Source organism: Rhinatrema bivittatum, chromosome 1 (genome assembly GCF_901001135.1).
Source record: "Rhinatrema bivittatum chromosome 1, aRhiBiv1.1, whole genome shotgun sequence".
Lineage (NCBI taxonomy): Eukaryota > Metazoa > Chordata > Amphibia > Gymnophiona > Rhinatrematidae > Rhinatrema > Rhinatrema bivittatum.
Window position 1 is genome coordinate 21,050,752 of NC_042615.1, and position 27,964 is coordinate 21,078,715.

General features: G+C 43.2%; 1 protein-coding gene and 1 non-coding gene across 3 annotated transcripts in view; one reads left to right on the forward strand and one right to left on the reverse strand.

The window, feature by feature from the left end:
- The window catches only part of SCLT1 (sodium channel and clathrin linker 1), a 207,883-nt gene that overhangs the window by 11,672 nt on the left and 168,247 nt on the right, over positions 1-27,964 (reverse strand). For both annotated transcript variants that reach the window (XM_029592475.1, XM_029592554.1), the window contains exons 21-22: positions 1,866-1,944; positions 533-628 (exon numbers count right to left, since the gene is read on the reverse strand). In XM_029592475.1, the coding sequence (XP_029448335.1) occupies positions 533-628; positions 1,866-1,944 (175 nt within the window). The remainder of the gene's footprint in view (positions 1-532; positions 629-1,865; positions 1,945-27,964) is intronic.
- Positions 22,581-22,652, forward strand: TRNAP-UGG. Its single transcript has one exon. It is a non-coding gene; the product is annotated as a tRNA-Pro (tRNA).

The following is a 27,964-nucleotide window of genomic DNA, read 5'->3' on the forward strand; positions in this document are numbered from 1 at the left end:
ATGCTCAGTGTGCCTAGTCAACGTGCCTCAGGGACCCTGCATGCTCAGGGCATGCTCAGTGTGCCTAGTCAACGTGCCTCAGGGACCCTGCATGCTCAGGGCATGCTCAGTGTGTCTAGTCAACGTGCCTCAGGGACCCTGCATGCTCAGGGCATGCTCAGAGTGTCTAGTCAACGTGCCTCAGGGACCCTGCATGCTCAGGGCATGCTCAGTGTGTCTAGTCAACGTGCCTCAGGGACCCTGCATGCTCAGGGCATGCTCAGAGTGTCTAGTCAACGTGCCTCAGGGACCCTGCATGCTCAGGGCATGCTCAGTGTGTCTAGTCAAAGTTCCAGAAACTTTGATATAAGTTTTCCGTGCCGGTCTCCATCCGATGACGTCACCCACGTGCGAGGACGGCCATCCTGCTTGTCCTGGGAGAAGCAATTTACCACACAGCATTAACTAACTTGGAAGAAAATCCAAATATTATTTCCACATGCTGATCCTGGATTTGTTTTCTCCAGCGTTGAGGTGCGGGAGGTTGCTGTACCTGATGGGCTGCTGAGGTTGCCCTCTGTTCTGCTTGGTCTAGCCGCCTTTGAAGTCTGCTGGTTTTCTCTTGATATTCAGTGGTTAACTTTTCATACTGTTGAAATGAAAAGCATGCAGTATTTGGCTAACAGGTTAATGCAGTTTATAAGAGCTTTTATCAAGAGATGCTTAAAGATAAACACAAAAGCTGTTTGTCAATTATAATTTTCTACATTGTATTTTATATATATTGTTATTAAATTCACTTAACAGAGAAGTTGTACTGTACCTTCACTGCCCTGCCTGTATACAGTAGGCTATATATAATATGATCTGTGATGACATTTTATATAAAATGCTCACAGAACAAGCGCAGAGGATCCTTAGCTGCAAAACACATGATGAGAGAGTGGAAGCATGACCTGGCGATACCACAGACCATAGGAGTGACCAAGTTGGTACCAGCACTTTCCAACACAAGAGTAAGGATGAATAAAAAGAGAGCAGCATCTACATTGGTCTAGCAGGCTATAAATTAGGGAGTCGACCAGGCCCATCTGACAAGCTGACTGTGGCCAGACCTGTCTGGCAGGCTGTATGGGACTAGTAGTAATCAAATGGACATAAAGAAGTCAATATTCAAAGCTTTGGTGTGCCTAACTCTTTGGGTTTCATGCAGAAAAAGTGAGCTTTGAATGTTTTTCTCTGCTGAATATTGAAATTTTTGTGCACACAAATAATGTGTGCCTTTTATTTTGTGAGGTCTAGATGCATTGTGGAAGTGATGGTTCACTGAGTGAATGATCACGTCGGAATCAGATTTCCCTTTTTGGTCTCTATAGATGCTCTCATTTGCCAGATAAGCAGCAATGGGAGGTTCAATCCTTGAGTTTATGGACAGATGCATTTCATCAACGTGGTTTGGAGGGGATTACAGTGTGAACTAATCACTGAAACAGACTGTATATTATTTACAAGACAGTGGCTGCAATATTTTAGGTGCAATTTGAAATCCTTTGTGGCTTCATAATTCCTTGAAGAAGCCTGTTATATGGTGAAACACATACACACGCACGCACATATACACACACACGCACATATACGCACACACGCACATATACGCACACGCGCACGCATACGCACACACACACGCACACACATACGCACACGCACACACACACACACACATACGCACACACACACACTTTTTGGAAGGCAGGGAGGAGGATGATTGCCAAATAGAAATCTAACCCGCTGAGAACCTGGAAAGCTCTCTCTGTACGAGCCATCAGGTAAAACACAGTCTATGAAGTCACTATGGAAAAGAGGTCCCAGGCGAGCCATTCCCTTACCTCAAGTAGCTTTTCATTTGCAGCCTCCAGCTGAGAGGCAAGCTCCTGGGTACGGTGCTTCTGTTGATTCAGCTCACTTCTGTGAGATCAAGAGAGGACAAAATCGCGCATTAAATACAAGGCTTCGGCTTCCCATTAACCTTACTCCTCACTCCTTTTTAAAATGTAATTTCTCATCTCATGCTCAGTGATCACATATCTGACCTTATTTTGAGAATGTGCACAGGACTGCAAGCCGATTTTCAAAGGGAAACTCCCCAAGAAGCTTCCGTTTGAAAATCTGAACTGGCAGGGGAAAAGCGGGCACTTTGTACCTGCGTGAAAGTAAACCTGGGGATTTCGAAATGACATTTCCCCCCCCCCCCCTCCGTCTATTTTCCTTCCCTGAATTAACCCCACCCCTTTTTTCCCCTGCAGTGGGGGAGGGGAGGGGCAATTTTCTTTTGTTTTGTAATTTAATAATTATTAAACAGGATAAAACAGTAATGTCACCTTGATATAATTGTTTTGTATTACAATAAAGCCAGAAATTCAATACAGTAAGAAGATGTAATCCTGTGTTTCCATCTTCATCCCGCCAGCATTCCTCAACCTATCACAGCAGAGCAGCCAAATCTCTTCCACTGTTTCCCACACACCATGCGGTAGGTATAAGTCTTCCGACACTGAAGCTCCAAATAACACCATCGGCCATTCAACTAAAACTAACAATAATAATAAGAAGAAGAATGCATCAAATGCCCTTCCGCCATCCCCCCCGTGTCCCTTCCTATCCCCCTCCCCGTTCCACCTTGTGCTTCTATTTCTGTTATCTTCCATCTTGTATAAGGGACCCCTCGCCTTCTCATATTATCATTTTTTTATGGCTGTGAGTTTTTCCATGGAATACACTCTTTCATGTCTGGTACACACATCTCCCACAGCGGGGACTGTCCCTCTAGGCCACCAGTAAGCTAATTCACATTTTGCTGCCGTTACAAGCTGTATCAGCAATTGCTGTAGATATTCATTCTCCTCCCATCACTGGAATATTAAGCAGGCAAACCTTGGGATTCTTGATCATATTGACCCTGTCATGGACAATGAAAAAGCAAAGGATTTCACCCCACAACTTGCTAACCACTGGACCCTCCCACCAAAGGAGAAAGAGTGCGCCCACTCCTCCCAGCATCCTTCATTCGCCCATGCAAACATTTTGTGGGAAAGGCCAGGTATAATACACCACCTCTATAACATTTTATATCCATTTTCTTTTATTAAGGAGGAGACAGAACTCCTACCTATGGATAGAAAGCACTGATCCCATAACGTAACATAAAGCCCCCCCCCCCCCAGTTCTCTCTCCCAGGCACGTTGCTATGAAGGTTTTGATTGCAACTCACGGCTTACACCTTTGACAGAGGTCTCTGCAGCCTGTCTGCATGTTCATAGACATTTTCAAATAAAGTTTTACCTGTTCTTTTCCCTACTGAAAAAATGCACTGCTTACTGTAGGAAAATCGGTCCTTTTCTATCAACAAGTATTTCTGTTGTAATTTATCGAAAGGGATCAAACCTTGACCATCCCAAACCTGCTCCAGCCTGGTAATCCCTCTCTTCCCCCAACGTATGATCTCTGTCACTTCGTTCCCTGGAAGGAAATTCTTTGTTGTGCAAGAAGGATGTGTGATCATAGGCAAATCTCTCTCCTACCAAATCTCGATTTCCACTTACTCCACATTCCCAACTTCACTTTGGAAAAGGGGGATAAGCCTTCCATTAACGGCCTTCCCCCCAACCAGGCCCTTGTTTCTAATGTGGGACCTCCCGCACCGGTCTGAGCTATACTTGCCCATGGCTTAAACTCCTTGTAATTGGGATGCAACAAAATACCACATCAAAGGAGGAATGCTTACTTCTCAATTTGACTTGATAAAGCACCCTGCCCGTCACCCTCTGAATTCTCCTTTTCCAGATAAACCGAAACACCTTTCGTTGCCACAATTTCAGGATCTTATCTGGAACAGCCGCTGGGTTTGAAAATAGCAGCATCTAGGCAAGATATTCATTTTGATAATTGCCACTCTCCCTCACCAGGAAAAATTCTAGTCTATCCCATCTGTCCAAATCTTCTTGCACCTTTTTTATTAAGGGGTCATAACTGAGCTTAAATAGCTGGTCTTCCTTTGGGCCCATTCTAACCCCCAAACATTTCCCCTACTTCTTAACACTTTAAATTGGAGTTGCCCTCCCAGTGACTCTGGCATTGAGATGTTTAGAATCTGTGATTTGTCCTCATTAACGTTAAAGCCTGATACCGTCCAATTGCCAGCAGAGCTTTAAGGGACGTTCCTGGATCTGAGGGGGTGAATAAAAGATCATCAGCTAACAGTGACATCTTATAGTCCGTCTCCAACGTTTTTTAGCCCCTGGATTTGAGGGCTGCCTCTAACCTTCCTTGCAAAGGGCTCCAGTGACAATGTGACTAGTAGAGGTGATAGAGGGCATCCCTGCCTAGTCCCCTTTTTCACCTCAAAGGGTTCAGAGTAGGCCCAATTAATCTTTATGCATACATTAATTTTTGTATCCAATTAACAAAATCCTCTCACAATTGCATTTTCTCTAGTACCCTGAAAAGATATGGCCTGTTGACCCTATCAAAGGCTTTCTCTGCATCCACCGTCAGCAAAACTGGTGAAAGATTCTCCCGCTGGGCCTCCACATCGGTTCTAAAATTCACCACACGTTGTGTGAAGCTAAATCTACCTGTCACAAACCCAGACTGGTTGTTATGTATTAACAATGGGGCTACAGCACTGAGTCTTGGTGCTAAAACCTTAGGACCGGATTTTAAAAGCTTTACGTGCGTAGAGGGGGGCTACGTGCTCTGGGCCTATTTTATAAAGGCCTGGTGATGGACGTAAACCCCAGGATGCGTCTAAATCCCGGGGTTTTAAAGAAAGGGGCAGTCTTGGGGTGGGGCCAGAGGCCTCTGGCACAGCAGCCATTTGCCACTGTGCCGGGGAATTGTGTGCCAGCAGACTGCCGGCAGGCGCAAAAGGTAAGACAGAGGTCGGGGAGGTTAGAATAGGGCTGGGGGTGGAAAGGTGAGGGGAAGGGAACAGGGGAAGGCCAAGGGGGTCAGCACACGCAAGATGCACTAGTGTGCACCCCCTTGCAAAAGGTAAGACAGAGGTTCGGGGGGGGGGGATTGGATTGGGCTAGGGGGTGGAAAGGTTAGGGGAAGGGGTGGGAAGGTTAGAATAGGGGGACGGGAACGGGGGAAGGCCAAGGGTGTCAGCACACGCAAGAAGCACTAGTGTGCACCCCCTTGCACATGCCGACCCCCAATTTTATAACATGTACATATGTTTTAAAATTTACCTCTTAATTAATATTTTCAGGTCTATATTTATCAGAGATATGGGCCTATAAGATCTACAAAAAGTAGGATTTCAACTCTCTTTTGCTAATATAGTTATCCCAGCTAAGTTGGCATTGGGGGACAGTGGGCCTACAGATCTCAAGGCATTAAACATATCTACTAGTGGTGCTAAAATGACCAGATGAAATGTTTTATAGAACTTGGTTGTGTAGCCCATCTAGCCCAGGTGATTTACCCATTTTTAAGTCTTTAATAACCTGTAAAACATTCCCAGTGATAATCTCTTTGTTGAGTGCCTCTCTATGTTTGTCTGAGAGAGCCTGGAGTTCTACTTCACTGAGATAGCGTTCAATATCGTGCTCTGTAACAAATTTAGCCGAATCATACAACTCTTCGAAGAACTGTATGAAACGTTTACTAATATCTCCAGTGTCATACAGAAACTTGCCTGTTCTGTCTTTTATCTTTGTGATGCGATTTTGAGTTAGCTTCTCCTTCAGGAGTCTTGCCAGCAGTTTACCTGCTTTGTTACCAAACTCATAATGGTTCTGTTTCACCCTGTCTAGCTGAAAGGCCATTCTTTCCAAATCTAAAGACTACAATTCTCTCTTCGCTGTTTCCAACCTCTTCAAAACCTGTGGGTCTGTGGATCTCTTATGACTCAGTTCTAGTTTGACTATTTTTTGGGTGATTTGCAGTCATGCGCCTGCCTCTTCTTTTTTTAAGATAAGAGGTTCATGAAAGAAATTTACCTCACACCACAACCTTCAAACACTCCCACAAAATTACTGGAGTGGTACGTTCTGTGTTATTAATACTAAGACATGCCATATCTCTTCCAAAAGCGCTATATTAAATGCTTTATTGCTCAGGGGACTTTCATTCCTTGGTAGCATGAGATCTATTTAATGTTTGGGCATTTGTCAGGTACTTGTGACTTGGATTGCATTGGAAACACAATACTGGGCTTGTTGGATCTTGGTCTGACCCAGTATGGCATATCTAATGTTCAGTTTCTATAGATCTTCTACTTAGGAGGAAGTCCTGGAAAGAGATCTGGTTGAAGATAGCCAAAGGGGAGAATGGAGGGGTAAGTAGGGGTTGGGAGATTTTAACCTAAGGAATGTTGACTGGAATTTCCTGCTTGCATAATCAGTTAGAAATAGAGAAATCCTGGACTATCTTTAAGGGACTCTCCTTAGACAAAAATGGCAATGGAACCTACGAGGTTAAATAGATCTCATGGGTTCAAAAAAGGTTTGGATAAGTTCTTGGAGAAGTCCATTAACTGCTATTAATCAAGTTTACTTAGGGAATAGCCACTGCTATTAATTGCATCAGTAGCATGGGATCTTCTTGGTGTTTGGTAATTGCCAGGTTCTTGTGGCCTGGTTTGGCCTCTGTTGGAAACAGGATGCTGGGCTTGATGGACCCTTGGTCTGACCCTGCATGGCAATTTCTTATGTTCTTAGAAAAAAGGAAGTGACCATGCCAATGTACAGGTCAGTAACGCAATAATCTAGAAGTCCTAGCAGAACCACAGGCACTCATGTAGTTGAGTCTGTCTGGTAAGCTTTGCAGGATACCTTGAAGGCTGGATATTTGTGCAACAGCCAAACTAGTATGGGTAGCTATTTCAATTAGGCTATGCTGCCAGAACTGACTAGTTGGTAGGTCTGTCTGGCAGGTTACAAGCACAGTAATAACTAGATGTCTTAATGGAAATGCAGTTACTCACTTACAGATACATTTTCAAAGGCCCACACGTGTAAATTTCGAGGTTTATGAGCATGACCTGGCCTTGTGCTTTCCGTGCGCATTTTACAACAGGCCTGGCTATGCATGTAAACCCCGATACGTGCACAAGTGTCGGGCCTGTCAGAAGGGGAGGGCTGGGGCGGGGTCAGGCCGGGACAATACCATTAACCGCTGGTTTCTGGAAGTGTGTGCGCCGGCAGCTGGCCGGCGAGCGGAAGTTGCTTCTGCTCCGATTGTGCAGTTAAGTTAAAAAAACAAAAAAAAAATGGGGATGGTTAGGTTAGGGGTCAGGGAGGAGAGGAGAAGAGGTAGGAACGGTAGGAAAGTTCCCTCCCTTAATTGGAGTGGACTGGGAGGGAACTAGAGGAGGCCCGATTGCGTCGCTGTGCGTAGTTTACTAAAATTCACCCACCTCGTGCGCGCCACCTGTCCATGTGTGCGTGGATTTTAAAATCCCTCAGTTATCTAATGAAATAAAACTACAATGCTTTAGGCCCCTAGTTTTCTACGATTCAGCACTCACAAAGTCGCAAGCTATATTTTCGCTTTGCTGCAGAATTCTTTTTTCTCATTTTCATATAAAAACCCCTAGTAAATGAGTGATTTGTCTTTATAGGTGAGACACACGGGATAGCTGTGATTTTAATACTCAAACTCGTTAGAGGTTTATTTCTGCCAACCCCATCACTGTAACCACTCGGGAATTTGTTAACAAGCCAAGCTGCTGATTTTTCGCATTGGTGTCACCTGAGTTTATTAATGTGCAGTTCACTATACTAAGTTAAATGAAAAAGTAAATGATTAAAAAAAAAAAAATCGGACAAGCGGATGTTCCACTGAAGTTCCAAAGCTGCTGGCCACAGAATTCCATGTGCTTTGCGGCAGGATCTGCCCTCAGGCTGACACAGAAACCTCGGTGCCGTATAAGAGAAACGTGCCGGTCTGCACAGAGACTGAAAAGCCGAGGCACACGAGAGACGCAGTACATGGAAAAGCACACCAGAAATGGTCGGCTCAACATTCAGGGCATCTTCAGCGCTATTTGGCCGGCTAAGAGGGACTTATGATATGGGCATACATTCAGCGGCCGCCGCTTAGCTGTTTAAGTCCTTTATAGGGCTAAAATATATGCACAAAAATAGTGGGCGTGCGTTGGGCGGATCAGGGGCAGAGCAAGTTAGACATATAAGGTGCACACCTAACTACCGATATTCAGAGTCAGGCCTATAGGTGGACGTCTAGGTGCAGACGTGCCATTCAGCAAGCTTAGCCGGGTAGACTTATCCGGCAAAGTGCGCACATAGGTGCGTATATTCAACAGCTTCTCCGCGCCGCTGGACATACATCGTAACTTAGCTGGATAAGCTCTAACCAGATAACTTACGTACGATGTTTCCTGGGAAAGGATTTAAAATCTCCAACTTTTCAGGAGATTTACAAGTAGAAGCTTGGGAATGTAGTGCTATTTTTCCCTCACATACTTTGTGGCTTTTTATACATATTTCCAGCTTCTGGCTACATATCTACACATAATTAACTGATTATAAGTGCTTTGAGTAATATTTGCTCAATCCAGTTTTTGCCTTTAAATAAGAAAATATTTCCTTTCAGTTTCTCAAAACGGCTGACAGATAAAACTCTGACTGGGCTCTGTTTACAACTTAATAGTCGCAGGTTTGGATATATTTTTTCCTGTGGCGTTTACATAAATTAAGACTTCACAGCTACCCAACCATAACTTCCTTCACACTTTTCAGGAGATGTGAGACCGCCAGGTATAATTCTGTGTGAGTGTGAGTGTCTGAATTCTTTAACGAGGACGGCAGTAGCAATAAAAACAATTTAATCACGTAGATGAAAGAGAGAAACACTGGTAACCTGCCTGTAATGAGCTTTCTTAAAAAAAGATAAGATGGAAATACAAATTGCTACTGCGTCTTCTAGTACTGATCAATAAGTCTGCAAAGCGAACACTACTTCAGCCATTCAAATCACTGGAAATGAAGGGTGAAGAAACAAGTTGTAGGACACGTGTGGCGAGCTTTCGAGAGTTATCCTCTCTTCATCAACTCCGTCAAGAAACAGTGCAGTTACACTGGGCTTAAAAAGTAGAGCGTATTTAATTCCTTGACTAATGTGGCAACCACGATCTTTGCTAAATAATTTGAGAAAAATAAAAAGTATTCAACAGAAAAAAAAAAAAAAGACAATTTGCCTAGGCCGAGGCAAAACACGTTTATCAAACTTTAAGTTAATATTCACATTTGTAAGTTTCCAGCAGTATTTAACACCTCAAACAAAGAGAGGTTGGAGGATCTATTTAATACTCTTATCTAAGCACTGCTGCCCAGAACTGCCTAGGATGAAAGGTAAGGCTCCTTTATCAGACTCTTACCTACCCGACCACATTAGAAAGTGCTCAGTTGTTGATTTACAAGACTAATGTCTCAAGGTGAAGGGACGGACATACACCAGTGCAATAGCCAGGGGACTAATGCTTTTGCAAAACAGCATTTTAGAAATAAAAACAACGAGTTTGAATGCCTTCTAGCTGGCTTCTACAGTCAGGGAGAGGCTGACAGCTTTCGGTTCTGATGGATGAGCACATTCCCTTTTTATTTTAAAAATGCCCTGACAGAGCATGTAAGGGAACCTGCGAAGAGCTGGGCGGAGTGCCGTGCTGATACTGAAGAGCTGATGTCAATGGGACACGTGTAGCGCACCCGCCAGATGAAAGGGACTCTTCCATTCTGAGGTGTGGAGGATTGCTGATCTTGCAGGAGTCTTACTAGTGGGAAAATCTGAGTTAGAAGGTAGAAGTCTCTATATGTGCATCTTTCTGCCCTGTTTAGGTAATACTGGCTGTTCTGGAACCTATTCATTTCAGATTTTGGGTTTTTTTGTTGAAGTCTGGAGCTGGTGTCCTAAATTCAAGTTTTATTATTAGTGAACAGCACTAGACCAAGCCCTTCAGAAGCAATAAAAGAAGTGCTGTGGACATTGCTGGTTCAGAGAAACGGGAAGTTACAGCCGCATGCATGTTATTTTGGTAATTATAGTCTTTCTAATACAAATTTCAAGATCCCTATCATTTTTGAACCACTCAGGGGAAAAAAAAAACCCCTAATGATTTAGGGACCTAAATATTTATTTCTGGGGGAATTGCGAGAGGAAGATATGGTAAGAAGCATGCAAATACCTCTTGGATATGAATAATGCAGTGGAAAGGAAATTCTAGAGCAAGGGGTCAGGCTCTGAGGCTGGAAGGGGTAAGACTCAGTTGCAATGTAAGGAAGCATTCTTCAGAGAAGGGGTGCTGGATGCATGCAATCCCCTCCTAGTGGAGTGGTCGGACCAAAACAGATGGGGCAACCCCATGCCCCGATGTGATAAAGCGTGCTAGGCCTTCTGCACAGGAGCCCTCCTTCCATGCAAATCCCATATTCAGGGAGGCAGGTGCAGAGGCTTAGCTTATTGCTTCTTAATACTGGAAAATTAACTCCTGGTCAGAGCTGCAGTAAAGTTTCGGGGGCCAGTGTTAGTCTAGAGGGCTGAGCGCGGAATTTGCGGCATCCGGGTCCTGTACTCAGGGTTTATGTGCTTAAAATATGTTTTACACGGGTTTTGTATGCACAACCCCGAGTGAAAACTTATGCTCTTGTTTTGTGCGCACCACCTTTAGGAGCAAAGTTTTATGCTCCTAAAGTACGTTTTATACTCCTCAATCAGGAACAGAAAAATTGCGCTCTTAACTCACGTGCACAACCTTTATGCACCTAACTCATGTTTTATGCGCATAACTTTTATGTGAATAAATCATGGTTTTCAATTCACAATGCGAACAAAGCATGTTCTCTGTGCATTAACCATAATTTACGCATGCATATCACGATTTCTGCACATAAATCATGTTTTATCAGCATAAACTATGATAATAAATGTGATTTGCGTGGGCCATTGATTTTTTTGCTCACTTTTTAGGTTTACATGCTTTTTGAATGCCCGATGAATTTGCATATTATTAGCATACTGCATCTGGAATTAACTTTTTTTTTTTGCGCGTTAAGAAAGTTTGATTGACATACAGTGCCCTTTATACATGGCCCTTTAGATAACTGCACGACTGATACACATGTAAAATTACACGCATAGGGGAGAAATGTTACAAGGGGTGGAATCTGTCAGGGTTGGGAAAGTTATGGACAAAGGGGGTTTGCATTTCCTTAGATTATCACCTTTTGATTTTCCACCGAAGGGTCCAGGTCTGAGGAATTGCGTGGGTAGAAGATTGCGACTCAGAGAGCAGATATGGTCCTAGATAGGGAGAAAAGGGTGAAGAATATCTCCAAGCACTGCTCGGTGAACTACTGCCATGACCTCTGGGAGGGATGTGGAAGTCAGAACCATTATATCAGCAGCCATCTTTCTTCCTGAGCTCGAGCCATGTGATCTCTTACTAGCCCAGGATATATTGCCAATAGTACGACTCAACTGTTGAGCACATTAAGAAATGTTGGTTAAAATGAGAAATGCATAGTATTGCTGCACGCCGCGTATTAAATCAACATTTTGCTGGTACATGGCATGACGACCATGAAGAGCATGCACCACATTCAGATGAGCCTGCAGAATCTGGACTTCTGCCTGTTGGTTCTGATGAGCTTGGACATGATCCTCATTTCACCTTTCAAGTTATGACGGTTATAAAACACAACTAATTCTTTTACAGCAACATTTTGGTCCTCCTTTGATATGTTGGGAGAGAACTGCAAACTGGCTAAGGAGGCTGCGTTTTCTTCAGCAAAGCCTTGGGGCGCTCTAATTCCTCTTTTTTTCCGCAGTGGCTTCACGGGTGGGGCGAGCTCCCTTGGATCCACTTCTCTAAATCACTTGCTTCATCCGTGATGTGAGAATGGAGGTGAAAACTGTGAAGGAGACAGGACTTGTTTGGAAGGTGCGGATTGATTGGGGAGTGCAGAAAGTGATAAGGGGCTCATTGAAAAAGGGCCAGGAGTAGGATGACAGAAAATGGACACAAAAGGATTGAAGCAAGATAAACCTTAAACAACCTTCAGAAGACCACATGGTTTCAGAAGATAGCGCTTCAGCTTCCTGGACCATGCAATGACATTCTAAGGACTGCTGAGCACAGACGGGGTCCACCTATTCAGGAAGAGGTGAAGTGTCTTCCAGAACAGAGTGGCAAACCTAATAAGGCCAACTGTAAACCAGAATCATTGGGGATGGGTGAAAAACTCCCTTGGGTAAGTAAAACATTAAACATATGTATAGAAATGAGAATAAAGGGCAAAATCTAGAAAGCTATATATACTAATGGACATAGTATGGAATATAAAGTCCCAGACCTAGAGGCAGTCATAGAAGACGTTGAGTTGAATGCTACAGCTCTCACACAGATGTAGTACATGGAACACTATGACTGGGATATAGTTATTCTGGGCTACAACCTAGTCAGGAAGGACAGGGTAGGAAGAAAGAGAGGAGAAGTGGCACTATACACAAAAAAAATGAAAGCAACAGAACTGCAGAGTTTATGGGGTAAGGAGGAGGCACTATGGGCTAATCTGGAAAGAGGGAATGAAACATCCATCTGTATTGGTGTGACATAAATACCTCCTTTGCAGGCAACATAAATTGACAAATTTAATGAAGGATGCTCACAAAGTTGCTATGAAAGGGGGACATGCTATTGCTAAGTGATTTTAATCTGCTGGATGTTGATGGGGACAACCCAGCTGCAAGGTCTTCTAGAATTAGGGAGATCTTTGATTCTTTGCAGGGGGAACTGTTCCATAAACTGGTAAAGGATCCCACATGGGAGGGGGTGATACTGGACCTTGTGCTTACCAATTGGGACAGTGTTTCTAATATTACAGTAGATGATCATCTGGGATGATGGTTCAAAGGTGAGGGTCCTAGATTCCTAGACTAATCAGAGAAAATTATTTTTCACTCAATGCACAATAAAGCTCTGGAATTTGTTGCCAGAGGATGTGGTTAGTGCAGTTAGTGTAGCTGGGTTCAAAAAAGGTTTGGATAAGTTCTTGGAGGAGAAGTCCATTACCTGCTATTAATCAATTTTACTTAGGGAATAGCCACTGCTATTAATTGCATCAGTAGCATGGGATCTTCTTAGTGTTTGGGTATTTGCCAGGTTCTTGTGGCCTGGTTTGGCCTCTGTTGGAAACAGGATGCTGGGCTTGATGGACCCTTGGTCTGACCCAGCATGGCAATTTCTTATGTTCTTAAAACTAACCTTATTCAAATGGGGGGGGGGGGTACCTCAAAGAGTTATTAGATGTATGTGAAAATCTACAGGGAAGTAAAAGAGCAGTGGGCAAAACTAAAAGGAGATATTATAAGGTCAACTAAAGTTTTTGTTAAAAAAGTAAATAAAAGAAAAGAAGGGCTACAATGCATTTCTAAAAAGGTAAGGAAAGAAAATGTTAGCATTCATAAACTACAAGAGATTTAGTCCTAGGGGAATTCTGCACTATTGTGGAGTGCAGAATTTGCACAGAATTCCCCCTGCTCAGAATTTCCATTTTCTGCGCAGAATCTGGCAAAGATAGAGGCTTCATCATGGCACGAGTGAAGCTCATCCTGCTTGTGGTGAAGACGAAGGCCCCAGCATGCCGCGAGCAGAACATGTCCACTCGCAGCGAACATGAAGGCCCAGCGAAGATGGAGCAGGCCCCGGTGAGAGTGAGTAGAGGTGTGTGTGTTTGTGTGTAAGACTGCGAGCCTGCGGGGGGGAGGTGAAAGAGCATGTGTGAGGGTGCGTGTGGGTGCCAGAGAGAGGGATCCTATGTGAGGAGATTGTGAAGGAGTGTGTATTTGTGTGAGAGACTGGGAACTGGTGTGTGTGAAAAAGGGATTGTGAGTATGTGAGACTGCTTGTTTGTGAGAGAGGGAGCCTGTGTGAAGAGATTGTGTGTTTGTGAGAGAGGGAGCCTGTGTGAAGAGATTGTGTATGTGTGAGAGAGAGAGCTTGTGTGAAGGGGTGTGTGAGAGAGAGACATAGGTAGCTTGTGTGAGGGTGTATGCGTGAGAGAGAACGGGAGCTTGTGTGGGTGTGCATGCAAGAGAGAGAGAGAACCTGCGTGAGGAGATGTGTGTGTGCGAGAGAGGAAGTCTATATGAGGGGGTGTGTAAGTGCACTACAGAGAGGAAGCCTGTGTGAGAGAGAGAGAGAGAAAGGGACAGAGGGAACCTGTGTGAGGGGCAGTACTGAGAGAGGGATCAAACTCTGGGAGTGGTGATAGAGTGGAAGGGGTTGAGCCTAGAGGGGAAGGAGAGAGACAGTGGCAGGTGGAGGAGTTGGGGCCTGAGAGGGCAAAGTGGCCAGGAGAGTAGGGAGAAAAAGTAGAAGGGACACCCTTACACTGAACGTCTAGGTAAATTCTGCTCAAAATATTTAAAATTCTGCATCTTTAAGTAATAATTGGCATACGTGGCAGGACCCCCCCCCAAAGAAATGGGGAGGGGGATAAGACACGCAATGTGCAAAGACCCCTCATCCACCACATGATTGTGCACGAGCTGATGCACATTTATCAGCTGGAAAGTATAAGACGAGGGGGAAAATAAGGAGAAAAAAGGGGAACGCGAAGGAAGAGAGAGAACCCGAAGGAGTCCAGCATTCCCTGCTATCAAGGATGGAGAAGACTAGGTGTGATCAAATACATATAACAACACATGGGTAACCCACAGGTATTATTCTATGTGAATAACTATACAACCCTATACCTGTGTATGTTTCAACATCAATCTTTATTTATCATTTGATTCACTTTTTATAATTTAAGACCACAAACATTTAAAATTAAACCAACACTCATCACTCATACCACATTCATACACAAGTTATAATATTGCACCTATCTCTAATACAGTATTATACCTAATACTAACATATTAAAATACATCTATATATTGCACATATTATTTATTATACAATACTTTTTATTCAACCCTGGGCTAATAGCTAATAGCTATTATTAGCTAATAGCCCAGGTTTGAATAAAAAGTAATGTTTACAATTATTGTATAATAAATAATATGTGCAATATATGGATGTATTTTAATATGTTAGTAATAGGTATAATACTGTATTAGAGATAGGTGCAATATTATAACTTGTGTATGAATGTGGTATGATTGATGAGTGTTGGTTTAATTTTAAATGTTTGTGGTCTTAAATTATAAAAAGTGAATCAAATGATAAATAAAGATTGATGTTGAAACATACACAGGTATAGGGTTGAAGACTAGGTGTGACCAGGAGACCAGAGAGAGGAGTCGCCCTGCTTAGAGTTGGAGAGTGACACAGAGTCTGAGGCGGTGAGGAACGGAGAGAGCCCAGCAGATCTGCTAGTACCAGAACCAGAAACAAGCCGAGAGCAGCCCGGTAGCTCTGCCAGCCCCAGACCCAGAAGCAAGCCTCCTTCCCGGACCACCCACCAGCTCTGCCAGTACCAGACCCAGAAGCCAGCCTTCTCCCCTGCCCACATTCTCCAGACCTCCAGCCAGAGCTGCTTCAGAGGTGAACAGAGGGATCTCGCCTACGTTGGGACCAGGGGTAAGTAAGTTAGCCATAAGTATTAATATATTAAGCAGGCTAAGGTTTATGGCATGTTTGTAACCACTCATGGTACAGAACTTTCTATAGGGTAAACTGATGCTTAGTGGCCAGGATGTTAGAAACAGGAATTCTTGTGCTCTTCTAAATGCTAAATCCTGCCAAATCTGATACATAAAAGTCTATTTCTGAGGAGAACACGTTGTCTTTTTCCTGAAGTTTTTGGTATATTAGTGATAGGAAGAAGTGAAAAGTGACATTATGAGATTCAAGTGAAGGGGGAGTAATATGTAGAAGCTGATGAGGAAAAAACAGAATTCTTTAACAAATATTTCTGTTCTATGTTCACTGAGAAAGGGCCAAGAGTAGAACCACAGAAAACAAACAGGATTAGAAATGAGGTAAACCTCAAATGATTTTCAGAAACATGTGTTGTGAGTACCAAAAGTAGATAAAACAGTGGGGCTGCATGGTATACATACAAATGTATTAAGGGAATGCACAGAGGTAACGGCAGCTTCGCTAGCTGACCTTTCAAATGCTTCTTTAGTGTTGACAGTAGTTCTGGAGGAATGGAGACAGGTGGATATAGTTCCTCTTTGCAAAAGTGGAAGTAGGGAGGAGGCTGGGAACTACAGGCCAATTAGTCTGACCTCAGTTTTGAGTAAATTAATGGAATAGTTACTAAAACAGAGGATAGTGCAGTTTCTGGCAAGCAATGGATTACAGTATCTGAGATAGCATGGTTTTACCAGCAGTAGGTCTCATCAGAAAAATCTGATCAATTTCTTTGACTTGGGTAATCAGAGATTGGATCAGGGAAGAGTGTTAGATGTGGTGCACTTGGATTTCAGTAAGGCCTTTGCACGATTCTGTACAGGGGACATATCTGAGCACCCTTGCTACAGACTCTAAAGTGACAGACTGGGTTAGAAATTGGTTGAGTGGGAGGTGAAAAAGTGTAGTGGTAAATGGAATTCACTCCAAGGAGATGAGCATTACTATAGGTGTGCTGCAGGGACTGGTCTTTGGACAATTCTTTTCAACAATTTTGTAAGGGATATTGCACAAGGAGTATCGGGAAAGATTTATCTTTTTGTGAGTGATAACAAAATCTGCAACATGATAGGAAGAAGTGAAAAGTGACATTATGAAAGTGTGGAAAATATGAGAAGTGATTTTCTGAAGCTTGAGGAATGGTCTAGAGTCTAGAGTCTGGCAGGTAAGATTTAATGCTAAAAAATGCAGGGTCACGCATTTGGGCTTCAAAAACCCAATTGAGTAGAACAGTATAGGGAGTGAAATTCTTCTAGGCATGAAATAAGAGTGGGATCTGAAGGTGATCTTACCTGATAATTTTTAAGGTGATTAAACAAGTGGAGAAGATGATGGTCAAAGTCAGAAAGATGTTAGGGTGCATAAGGAGAGGAATATCAGAAGAAAACAGGAGGTGATATTGCCCCTGTATAAGACCCTGTCGAGACCTCATTTGGAGTACTGCGTACAATTTTGAAGATTGCACTTTCAAAGGAGTACATGAAAGGCGGAATGAATAAATAAATAAATAAAATATAAACCGGACTGAGTTGGTCTAGAGGGTGGCTATTGAAAGGTCAGTGGTCTTCACTGTAAAGCGCATGAGCACAAACCTAGAGATCTAAACGTGTATGCCCTAAAGGAAAGAGGGGATAGGGGAGATATTATAGACAAGGATATGGTGCCTTTACTTGTGGATGGCATTAGCAAGGTCTCTGTTCTAAAGAGTGATGGCACTCAAAGCACTCTGCTGTTCCCTGATGTGTTTGTCTGCGCCAACAAGCCCTGTCATGACTCCTGAATGCTTTTGCACCAAAAAGCGCAACTTTTCTCTCTTTTCACTGGGAGAAAATGGTGCCTGTACTGAAACTCTGAGTCATACTGCTTAGCCTGAGAGGACTCTTGCCTTTTTGATTTTGGTAATGGTTCCTCAGCTGGAAATGGTTTCCCTCTCAGTTGATCTGAAGGCTTGAGGAAAACTTCTTTTTATTAGAAGCTTCTAGATCTTCCGGGCCTGCGGGACATTCTGGCACAGGCAGCACAGTTTGGTACATCATGCAATGGGCCCAAACAGTGAACCCAGCATTTGTGTTTATTGAACAAGGACATCTTGTAGGAGCAGTGAAAGCATTTTCTTAAAGCCTGGTTTGTCGTCCGCCATCGGGAAGTGACGATGTCAAGCTCAGTTCTGAGATGAAAATGTAACTTCTAAAAATTACAAGAATATTTTTTTTTGGAGACTCACGAAATCAAGGGAAAAATGAAAACGTCTTTGTAAGAAAAGCAAAAAGAAACTAACAGAAAAACTTCGGTGAGCAGATTGAAAAGAGACAGAAAGAGAGAAAAATGTTTTACACAAGTAGAAGAAAAATGACTGAGGAGATTCATGCAGTGGTGGCTTTGTGGGAATACATGCACATGTTGAGAAAACATGTGGGGGTTTTCTGAGCTGAGAGAGTTTTCCCATCTCGGCGTGTTGGATGACATCAGCCATGTTTGTGGTTGATCACTGTCCTGCTTGTCAAAGAGCAGCAAGGGTCCCTATGGCACAGGAGACCATGATTATTAATGTATATGATGATTCGTTCAAGGAGCTATGGCCTTTTAAGTACATGCCTACATTTATTTGTTTTATTTAATTATAAATATTTGATATTCTGCTTTTACCAAGCTGGTCTCAAGGTGGATTACAATCAAACTTCTAATTAAATTCCTGTTACATTTGCTTCTTAGTTTCAGTAAGCACAGGGAAGCACAAAGGGTAACATAGTAAGGAGGGGTAGATAAGAGCTGATTAGAGGTGCAGAGAGGATTGCAGAGGTCATCTAAGGAGTAGCATATGGTATGGTAGCAATATGGGTCTACTAGAGGCTTAAAGAACCAAGGTAACTGGAAAATGCAGGCACCTAGTGCAGAAGAAATAGAGTCAATAAGGGTTTGATGATGCAATTTCATGATCAAGTTCTAGCAATCAATTTGATATTTATTTTCTTTATACAAAGTTATACATGATTTTGTACTCTTTCAGTTATAATGTTATACTGTAAAGCACTATGCTGAATTAATGTTTGAATGTAAACCGAGGTGATGTTACTTACGTGCCCCGGTATAGAAAAAATCCGTAAATAAATAAATAAAATAAATATTTTTTCTGCTTGCGATATCTTTCACCCCATTTTGTGGTGGCCTATGCAATGGAAGGTGTTTTTCTGTTATGGCAATGGATAAGTTGTATCATAAATCTATGATGTATACTTCTTTTTCTACTTTGCCATTACTTTTCATACAAGATTTTTTTCTTGGTTTTGTTATAAAACTACATAAACAAAAAAGTTTAAAAAAAAAGAAAGAAATAGCTGCAAAGCCGACAAATCTGGCACAGATGCATTACGGAGGTCCTTACTACCTTTGAAATGTGAGTTTCGGTTGTAAGGTTGTGGTCAAGTTGAACTCCTAAACTTTGCACTGAATCCTTAGGAGTAAATTTTCAGATGAGTTGTACACATAGCAATTTTCAAAAGCCCATTTATGCATGTAAATCCTTTTGAAAATTCAGCCCTGTGGAATGAATTTTCAAAGCAGTTGCATATGCAAAAGTAGGAATTTTCAAAATGCAAGTTTAAAGATGTAAATCCTTTTGAGAATGATCTACTAAATTTGTAGGTGAGCTCCTGATAGGGAGGGCAGGGATAGTATGCTACCTCCTTAAGGTAGAGCTGACTCCAGCCTCATCGCTAAAGCAAGTAAACCAAACAATAACCCCCACGTCACAACGCTTGTCAACCTTGCCCTCACAGGATATATGTGGGATATATGCCCCCAAATCAGGAAGATCTGACGATTGGGACAACACCAACCAATCTCTAACTTAACCTTCCTTGCGAAAATTCTTGAAAAGGCAGTTCTTTCCCAATTAGAGTCTCATCTAGAAGACAAAATAAAATCCTATACCCTAACCAATTTGGCTTCAGGAAGAAATCGCTCAACAGAAACCCTTCTACAATCCATAACAGACTTTATACTGTGGGGCTTCGACTCCAACAAATCATATTGCCTACTACTGATCGGCTTAACAGCTGCCTTCGACACTGTTGACCATAATCTTCTGTGCCACCAGCTGAGAAACATAGGGATTGATGGAAATGTACTAAAATGTTTCACCTCTTTCCGTGCTGACAGATCTGTCCAAGTAAAACTAGATAATCACCTATCCAACACATTCTAGTGCACACCTGATGTTCTGCAGGGTTCTGCGCTATCAGCAACCCTATGTTCAAATTATTAACTGACCTTGGAATAAACTTCTTTCTATATGCAGACCATCTGCAATTCTATATCCCTCTAAGAAAATCATTTGAGAAAACAGCATCACTTATTCCGAATATATGATCACCAAAAAAGGAAAACTAGAACAATTGAAAATATCAATGAACCCGAAAAAACCCAAACTAATTTGGTTGAGCAGAAACCCAACAAAATCTATTCCACCCAGTATTGATCTTGTCTGTGGTTCCAGTGGGTGTACCATAGAGTATCAATCTCTCATATAGAACTTGTGCTATTTTTCAGCAGATGTCCAACTTTCAAAACACAATTTAATTTAAATTAAAAAAAAAAAGCAAGCTACTGAGAAAGGACAGAGTTTCTTCACACTTGGAAAAAGGACCCATGTAGCATCAAAAGCTCATGTACTACAATATGTTTTTCTTGGTCTAGTAAAAGATATCACAAATTGCGCACATCTTTAAGGCAAGCATTTTTTTCTTTGCATAGTGCAAAGGAGGGAAAAAGAGGGTAAAGCTAAAAGTGTTGATTGTTTTAAGTAGGTGTCTGCTAAAGAATAAGTCACCCCAAATCAAAAGGTATAGTATTCACTATTTTGACTAATAAATCATCAGACTGTAGGTAGTGCTTTTTTCGATACTCTCATGACACATCAATGGAACATGTGCCAAGTATTTCATTTTGCTACTAAAAACGCTGCTGTGGGCTTCAGTTACATTTAATTATGAATGTGTGTAGCCTGCTGGTATCAACCACTGGGCCTCTCAGCCTGCAAAACATGTTTTGAATGAATGACATTTTTTTCCAATGAGCAGGCACAGTTGCCAAACATTCCAAATGTCCAGCCAAGGGTACGATTTTACAGACAGAGGACAATTCATTTAAAATGATGCAGTGAATTCTTCTAATACATGGTACATCAAGTGAATGCAGATGGTTTCTGCACATGACATGGAATGGGATGTCTACCACTCGCACAATGCTCCACGTTTAAGACTGCCAGTTACTCAGCTGCCTGTGTCTTCTGATGAGGTTTATTACATGGGTGTTCTTACTGGCCAAGGCAGTCGTGATGTGAAGTTTGGTCACACAACTATTATTATTACTAATCATCTGTATAGTGCATGCTAGATGCAAGCAGTGCTGTATAGAGCAGACAGACAAGATACAGAACAAGAACCAAAGATGCTTTGAGTTAAGACAGCAAGGCCATAACCAAGAAGAATTAATGTACATAGATACAGGTGGGATCAAATCCAGGATATTAAGTATCATCAAATAAGATGTTGGGGTCTTTAGACTAAGGAGAACTCTGGCTATGTGTGTTTTTACTAGTAAGCTTCTTTAGTTTTGTTTAGTTTAATATACCGCATTTCATATATAAATCAAAGCTGTTTCCAAAGGGTATAAAATAATAAAATATAATAGTCAAATTACAAACAAATAAATAGCATATGGTATAAAATAATAAGACAAAATAATTCAGTTTGGAACTTAAAATTTACAAAATAAAATGAGTGGAAACAAAACTATACAGATCAACTTGCACTGAAAGCCGGGCTAAATGGTCAGGTTTTAATGCTCTTTCTGAAATTAATATAATTCTTTTTAAAACAAATATGCATAGCAATGCATTCTTCATTCCTTAGCGTTCAGGCAGGTCAATCCCAACGAGTGGATTATGCACCTCTGCCAGAAGATGGAGACAGAGCAAAAGCTGACGTTAGGGGTATCTAGTTTTGCCCTGACATCAGCGCACCAGTATTCTCTGTCTCTAGCAGATGGTGGACATATATTTCCCTTTGGAGGATTGCCTGTGAGTAAAAAAAGAAAAAAGAAAAAGAAAATAAGAAAAAATGAAGTTGGAAAGGAGAAATTGAAAAGACGAGCTGTCTAAATAGCACCGCTTGCCTCCTGAGGTGATACCGTCTGATTCCTCCTTTAGTAGAGTGCCTTCAGTCCGATAGCCTTGACTGCCATGGACCTAAATTCCAATTAGCAGCTGCAGGCCAAGAGAGACTCAAGAGCTAAGGCTATAGCCCTCTTCCCCCATAGCTGGGACCTGCTCCTGCTCTCAGCCAGAGAGGGCTGAGCTCAGGTAAAAGTTTTCTTACTAAAAAAAAAAAAAAAAAAAAGACAGCAAAAGGGAAGTCAGCAGGAGAAAGGTCTGGTTCCTCGGCATTCAACTGTCCCACTCACGTCTCTGGGGAGTACTGTGATGTGAGGAGAGCGTACAGACTTGGCGGGTTCAGCAGCCATATGGCGAGGCCCCACGCCCAAGCTTCTCCCATTTTGGAACATGGTAGGCTGTAGGGTAGTTTTGTGCGCTTTCTGCTGTAGGCCATCGGCGCATGCTTGCATGTCCGTGTGGGCATCCATATTCGCCTGTATGTCCAGTTTGGGCATTCTTCCTTCTGGACACATATCTTGTGCATCCAATTTAGGCATCAGTACTGGGTGTCCAGTTTGATCATCCAGTTGGACGAGCGGCCTAGGCATGTGGGCTTGGACGCACATTTTTTGTGTATCCATTTTGGGTGCACTAATACACATGGTTAAACTAGGAGCAAGTCTCCATCAGTCTGCACGCTTACAGCATAGCACCCACAGTGAAGAAACATAAGTGCCTATCTATCTGTGCTGCATGCCACATCAGGGCCATTCAGCCAGTGGCTCGTTGGTCTAGGGGTATGATTCTTGCTTTGGTTGCGAGAGGTCCTGGGTTCAAATCCCAGATGAGCCCTTCAATTTACCCAGGTACAGCCTCTGTAGTAGTGCCTCAAATGTCCACCTGGCGAAGGGAGTAGTAAATCGGGTACTAGTCAAACTTTTGGGTACTTCCAGGTTCTTGTGGCCTGGATTGGCCACTGTTAGAAACAGGATTCTGGGCTTGATGGACCCTTGGTCTGACCCAGTATGACATGTTCTTATGTTCTTTAAGCCTGTGTCAGCGCTGCCTGAATGCTCGGGGACATATGCTTTCATCTGATTTGGCTGATGATGGTCCATCTCCTCAGTCTGAGGGGAGTAGGACTGAGGGAGACACAGCAGAGGTATCTCCTCCCTTGACTGATCCACGGGTTGAGTCCTCGCAGGACGTCAGGTTCGGGCCTATGGGGCCTGGCATGGACATGTTGTCCTTTTCCTAGGTAGAATTATTCCAAGGATTGCAGACATTTCTACAAGGCCGGTCTTCTGAAGTGGCAGTACCTACTAAGGAAGCTCTGTGCGCTCCAAGTGCTCCTCCGCTTGTCTCCACGGGAAAGCGTTGTGGCGCAGTGTGGTCTGACAGAGCTCGAATGTGAGTGGATCAGGATGATACCGATGATGATGAGAGTGGATATCCTAGTAAGAAGGGGACATTCCCCTAGTTTTGGAGCCATATTGAATTCTCCATTTCTTTCACAGAGATGAGTTGCCAGGTTTGATATCCCAGACCCTGAAGACCCTCAGAATGGCTGGGCCTGAGTCCTTGGGGATGCAGTAGAAGGATCCTGTTTTGGTCACTTTGCACAAGGTTTCTTGTTTCTTTCCCCTCTTGATTGCAATCCAGGAGTTGACTGATCTGGAATGGGGTGTGCAAGAGGTGTCTTTTAAAGGGAGATGCATTTTGGCAGGATCCGTGGGCCAGAGAGCAATTGCGTTTCTCTAGGGTGGATGCCTTAGTGTGTTCTGTCATGAAATGTACCACCATCCCGGGAGAGGGAAGTGCAGCTCTGAAGGATGCTCAGGATAGGAGGATTGACGCTATCCTGAAGCAAGCCTTTGAGGCAGGGACAATGAACTTGCAAATTCCCTCTTGTTGCGTCTTGGTGGCTCAGGCTACCTTGCATCTTTGTCAAGAATCTGGTAGCACTGGGTCCGATCTTGGACCTATGATAGAACCGGGGACCGCCTTCTTGGCTGGTGCGGGCTGTGACTTGGTAGGCACAGCCGCCAGAGGAACTGCTTCAGTTATTATGGCCAGGTGGCAGCTGTGGTTGCGCAACTGGTCCGCAGATACTATTTCAAAGTCCAACCTTCTAAGCTGTCCTTCAAAGGCTCGCTTTTGTTTGGCAGTGAATTGGAAAAAATGACAAGTAAATGGGGAGACACCCAGGTCCCTTGTTTGCCAGAGGACAAAAAAACTGTTGCTCGGTCTTTTTGGGTGACTGGCTGCTCTCGAGACTGGCATTTTCGGCCTTACAGGGAAGGTTTTTCCCAGAGATCCTGTCCTTTCCGCAGGTTTCAGTCCTTTTGCCCCGAGGTCCTTGAAAGGATGTGGGCTCTGGAGGTTGAGTTCCCTGGTCTTTCCAATGAACGTTTGCGGGCTCACCTCATGGTGCAGGAGATAGGTGGTCGTCTATCCCAGTTTTATCACAGGTGGGTTCATATTACTTTGGATCAATGGGTTCTTGAAGAGATTCAGAACAGGTATGCTCTAGAATTTCTTCGCATTCCTCCAGATGCCTTCATGGTCTCTCCATGCAACTTCCTTCAGAAGAGGGTAGAAGTGGAAGTGACATTACAGTAGCTGTTGAATCTGAAAGTGGTGATTCCCGTTCCCGAATCGCAGTGACATATGGGCTGATATACCTTATTTTGTTGTGCCCAAGAAGGAAGGGTTGTTTTGGCCTATACTGGATCTCAAGGGCATCGACCATCATCTATGAGTCACGCATTCCAGGATGGAAACATATAGGGGTCATTTTTAAAAGCACTGCTCATGTAAAAATGCCCACATATTTATTTATTTATTTATTTATTTATTTCTTTTGTATACCGACATTCGATCGAGATATCACATCGGTTTCCAGATAACAGGTTGAATAGGGCGAGAACTGCCCTATTTTTACATTATAACAAGATAACAGTTAAATTAATTTAAACAATAAAATAAAATACTATAAGAAACATTGCAACAGTTGTATATATAAATGTGAGTATAGAGTTGTGGCATATAGCCTATTTACAAAATGTACAATATGTCTTGGGTACGGGTAGAGAGGGGACAAGGATATGGGAGGAAGGGAGGGAGGGAGGGAAATGTGGGGGGGGGGGGGGTGGTGAAGGGGGAATGGGGTGTTAAGCGTTAGTGTATGTATGTAGGCCGCATGCAAGCAATGTGGATTTTAAAAAGCCACAAATTATGTGCGTATAGACCATGTGCATGTGAAAAATAAGGGGACAGAAAAGGGGAAGGCCCAAACTTATGCACGTAACTCCGTTTTTTAAAAATCAGAGACCTCAGCGCATGTTGACTTGTTATCCGTGTAACTTTAATGCTACTTCTGGTTAGAGGAAGTCTGGAGATCTCGGGTTTTAGGGCTTACAGGACAGGGTGAGGGGTCTAGGTCAACTGGGGGGCATGCAGGATGAGGAACCAGACTGGGCAAACTGGTGGACTAATTGAAAAACAACAACCATCCTTGCCTTACAGCAATAATCTAATGTTTATATTGCTTCAGTTATATGTTTCCAAGTTGTGTTCTAAGTGGATCTTAGTTGTTCTAAGTTGATCTTAGTTGTTTTCCCAATAGATTGTACTTTATTATATATTATCCGTTCATTATTTCAATATGTTCCATGTACACCGCCTCCCTGGCGATAGTTATCTCTGTTAAATGTGAACCGGAGTGATATGTATTGTATACAGGAACTTCCGGTATATAAAAACCAAAAATAAATAAATAAATAAATAAAACTGGGAATATCCCTCGTGTGAACATAAGAACATAAGAAGTTGCCATACTGGATCAGACCAAGGGTCCATCAAGCCCAGCATCCTGTTTCCAACAGTGGCCAATTCAGGCCATAAGAACCTGGCAAGTATCCAAAAACTAAGTCTCGTCCATGTTACTGTTGCTAGTAATAGCAGTGGCTACTTTCTAAGTCAACTTAATTAATAGCAGATAATGGACTTCTCCTCCAAGAACGTATCCAATCCTTTTTTTTTTTTTTTAAACAGCTATACTAATTGCACTAACCACATCCTCTGGCAACAAATTCCAGAGTTTAATTGTGCGTTCAGGGGTAGATTTTCAGACGAGCGCGAACAGCCTACTTTTGTTTGCGCTCCAGGCGCAAACAAAAGTACGCTGGATTTTAGTAGATACGCGCGTAGTCGCGCGTATCGGCTAAAATCCTGGATCGGCGCGCGCAAGGCTATCGATTTCGTATAGCCTGTGCGCGCCGAGCCGCGCAGCCTACCCCCGTTCCCTCCTAGGCCGCTCCGAAATCGGAGCGGCCTAGAAGGGAACTTTCCTTTGCCCTCCCCTCACCTTTCCCTCCCTTCCCCTACCTAACCCACCCGCCCGGCCCTGTCTAAACCCCCATCCTACCTTTGTCGGGGGATTTACGCCTCCCAGAGGGAGGCGTATATCCCCGCGCGCCAGCGGGCCTCCTGCGTGCCGGGCCGCGACCTGGGGGCGGGTACGGAGGGCGCGGCCACGCCCCCGGGCCGTAGCCACACCCCCGTACCCGCCCCCAAAACGCTGCCGACACGCCCCCGCAACGCCGCGCGCTCCGGCCCCGCCCCCGACATGCCTCCCGACACGCCCACTCTGAAAACCCCGGGACTTACGCGAGTCCCGGGGTTCTGCGCGCGCCGGTGAGCCTATGTAAAATAGGCTCACCGGCGCGCAGGGCCCTGCTCGCGTAAATCCGCCCGGTTTTGGGCGGATTTACGCGAGCAGGGCTCTGAAAATCCGCCCCTCAGTGAAAAAGAACTTTCTCCGATTAGTTTTAAATGTGCCACATGCTAACTTCATGGAGTGCCCCCTAGTCTTTCTATTATCTGAAAGAGTAAATAACCGATTCACATCTACCCGTTCTAGACCTCGCATGATTTTAAACACCTCTATCATATCCCCCCTCAGCCGTCTCTTCTCCAAGCTGAAAAGTCCTAACCTCTTTAGTCTTTCCTCATAGGGGAGCTGTTCCATTCCCCTTATCATTCTGGTCGCCATTCTCTGTACCTTCTCCATTGCAACTATATCTTTTTTGAGATGCGGCAACTAGAATTGTACACAGTATTCAAAGTGCGGTCTCACCATGGAGCAATACAGAGGTATTATGACATTTTCCATTTTATTCACCATTTCCTTTCTAATAATTCCCAACATTCTGTTTGATTTTTGACTGCCGCAGCACACTGAACCGATGATTTCAATGTGTTATCCACTATGATGCCTAGATCTCTTTCTTGGGTGGTAGCACCTAATATGGAACCCAACATTGTGTAATTATAGCATGGGTTATTTTTCCCTATATGCATCACCTTGCACTTATCCACATTAAATTTCATCTGCCATTTGGATGCCCAATTTTCCAGTCTCACAAGGTCTTCCTGCAATTTATCACAATCTGCTTGTGATTTAACTACTCTGAACAATTTTGTATCATCTGCAAATTTGATTACCTCACTCGTATTTCTTTCCAGATCATTTATAAATATATTGAAAAGTAAGGGTCCCAATACAGATCCCTGAGGAACTACACTGCCCACCCCCCTCCACTGAGAAAATTGTCCATTTAATCCTACTCTCTGTTTCCTGTCTTTTAGCCAGTTTGTAATCCACGAAAGGTCATCCCCACCTATCCCATGACTTTTTACTTTTCCTAGAAGCCTCTCATGAGGAACTTTGTCAAACGCCTTCTTAAAATCCAAGTACACTACATCTACCGGTTCACCTTTATCCACATGTTTATTAACCCCTTCAAAAAAGTGAAGCAGATTTGTGAGGCAAGACTTTGTTCCATTAAACCATGTCTTTCTATATGTTCTGTGATTTTGATATTTAGAACATTTTCCATTATTTTTCTTGGCACTGAAGTCAGGCTAACTGGAGCCCTTTTTAAATATTGGGGTTACATTAGCCACCCTCCAGACTTCAGGCACAATGGATGATTGTAATGATAGGTTACAAATTTTTACTAATAGGTCTGAAATTTCATTGTTTAGTTCCTTCAGAACCCTGGAGTGTATACCATCCGGTCCAGGTGATTTACTACTCTTCAGTTTGTCAATCAGTCCTACCACATCTTCTATGTTCACCGTGATTCGGTTCAGGCCAT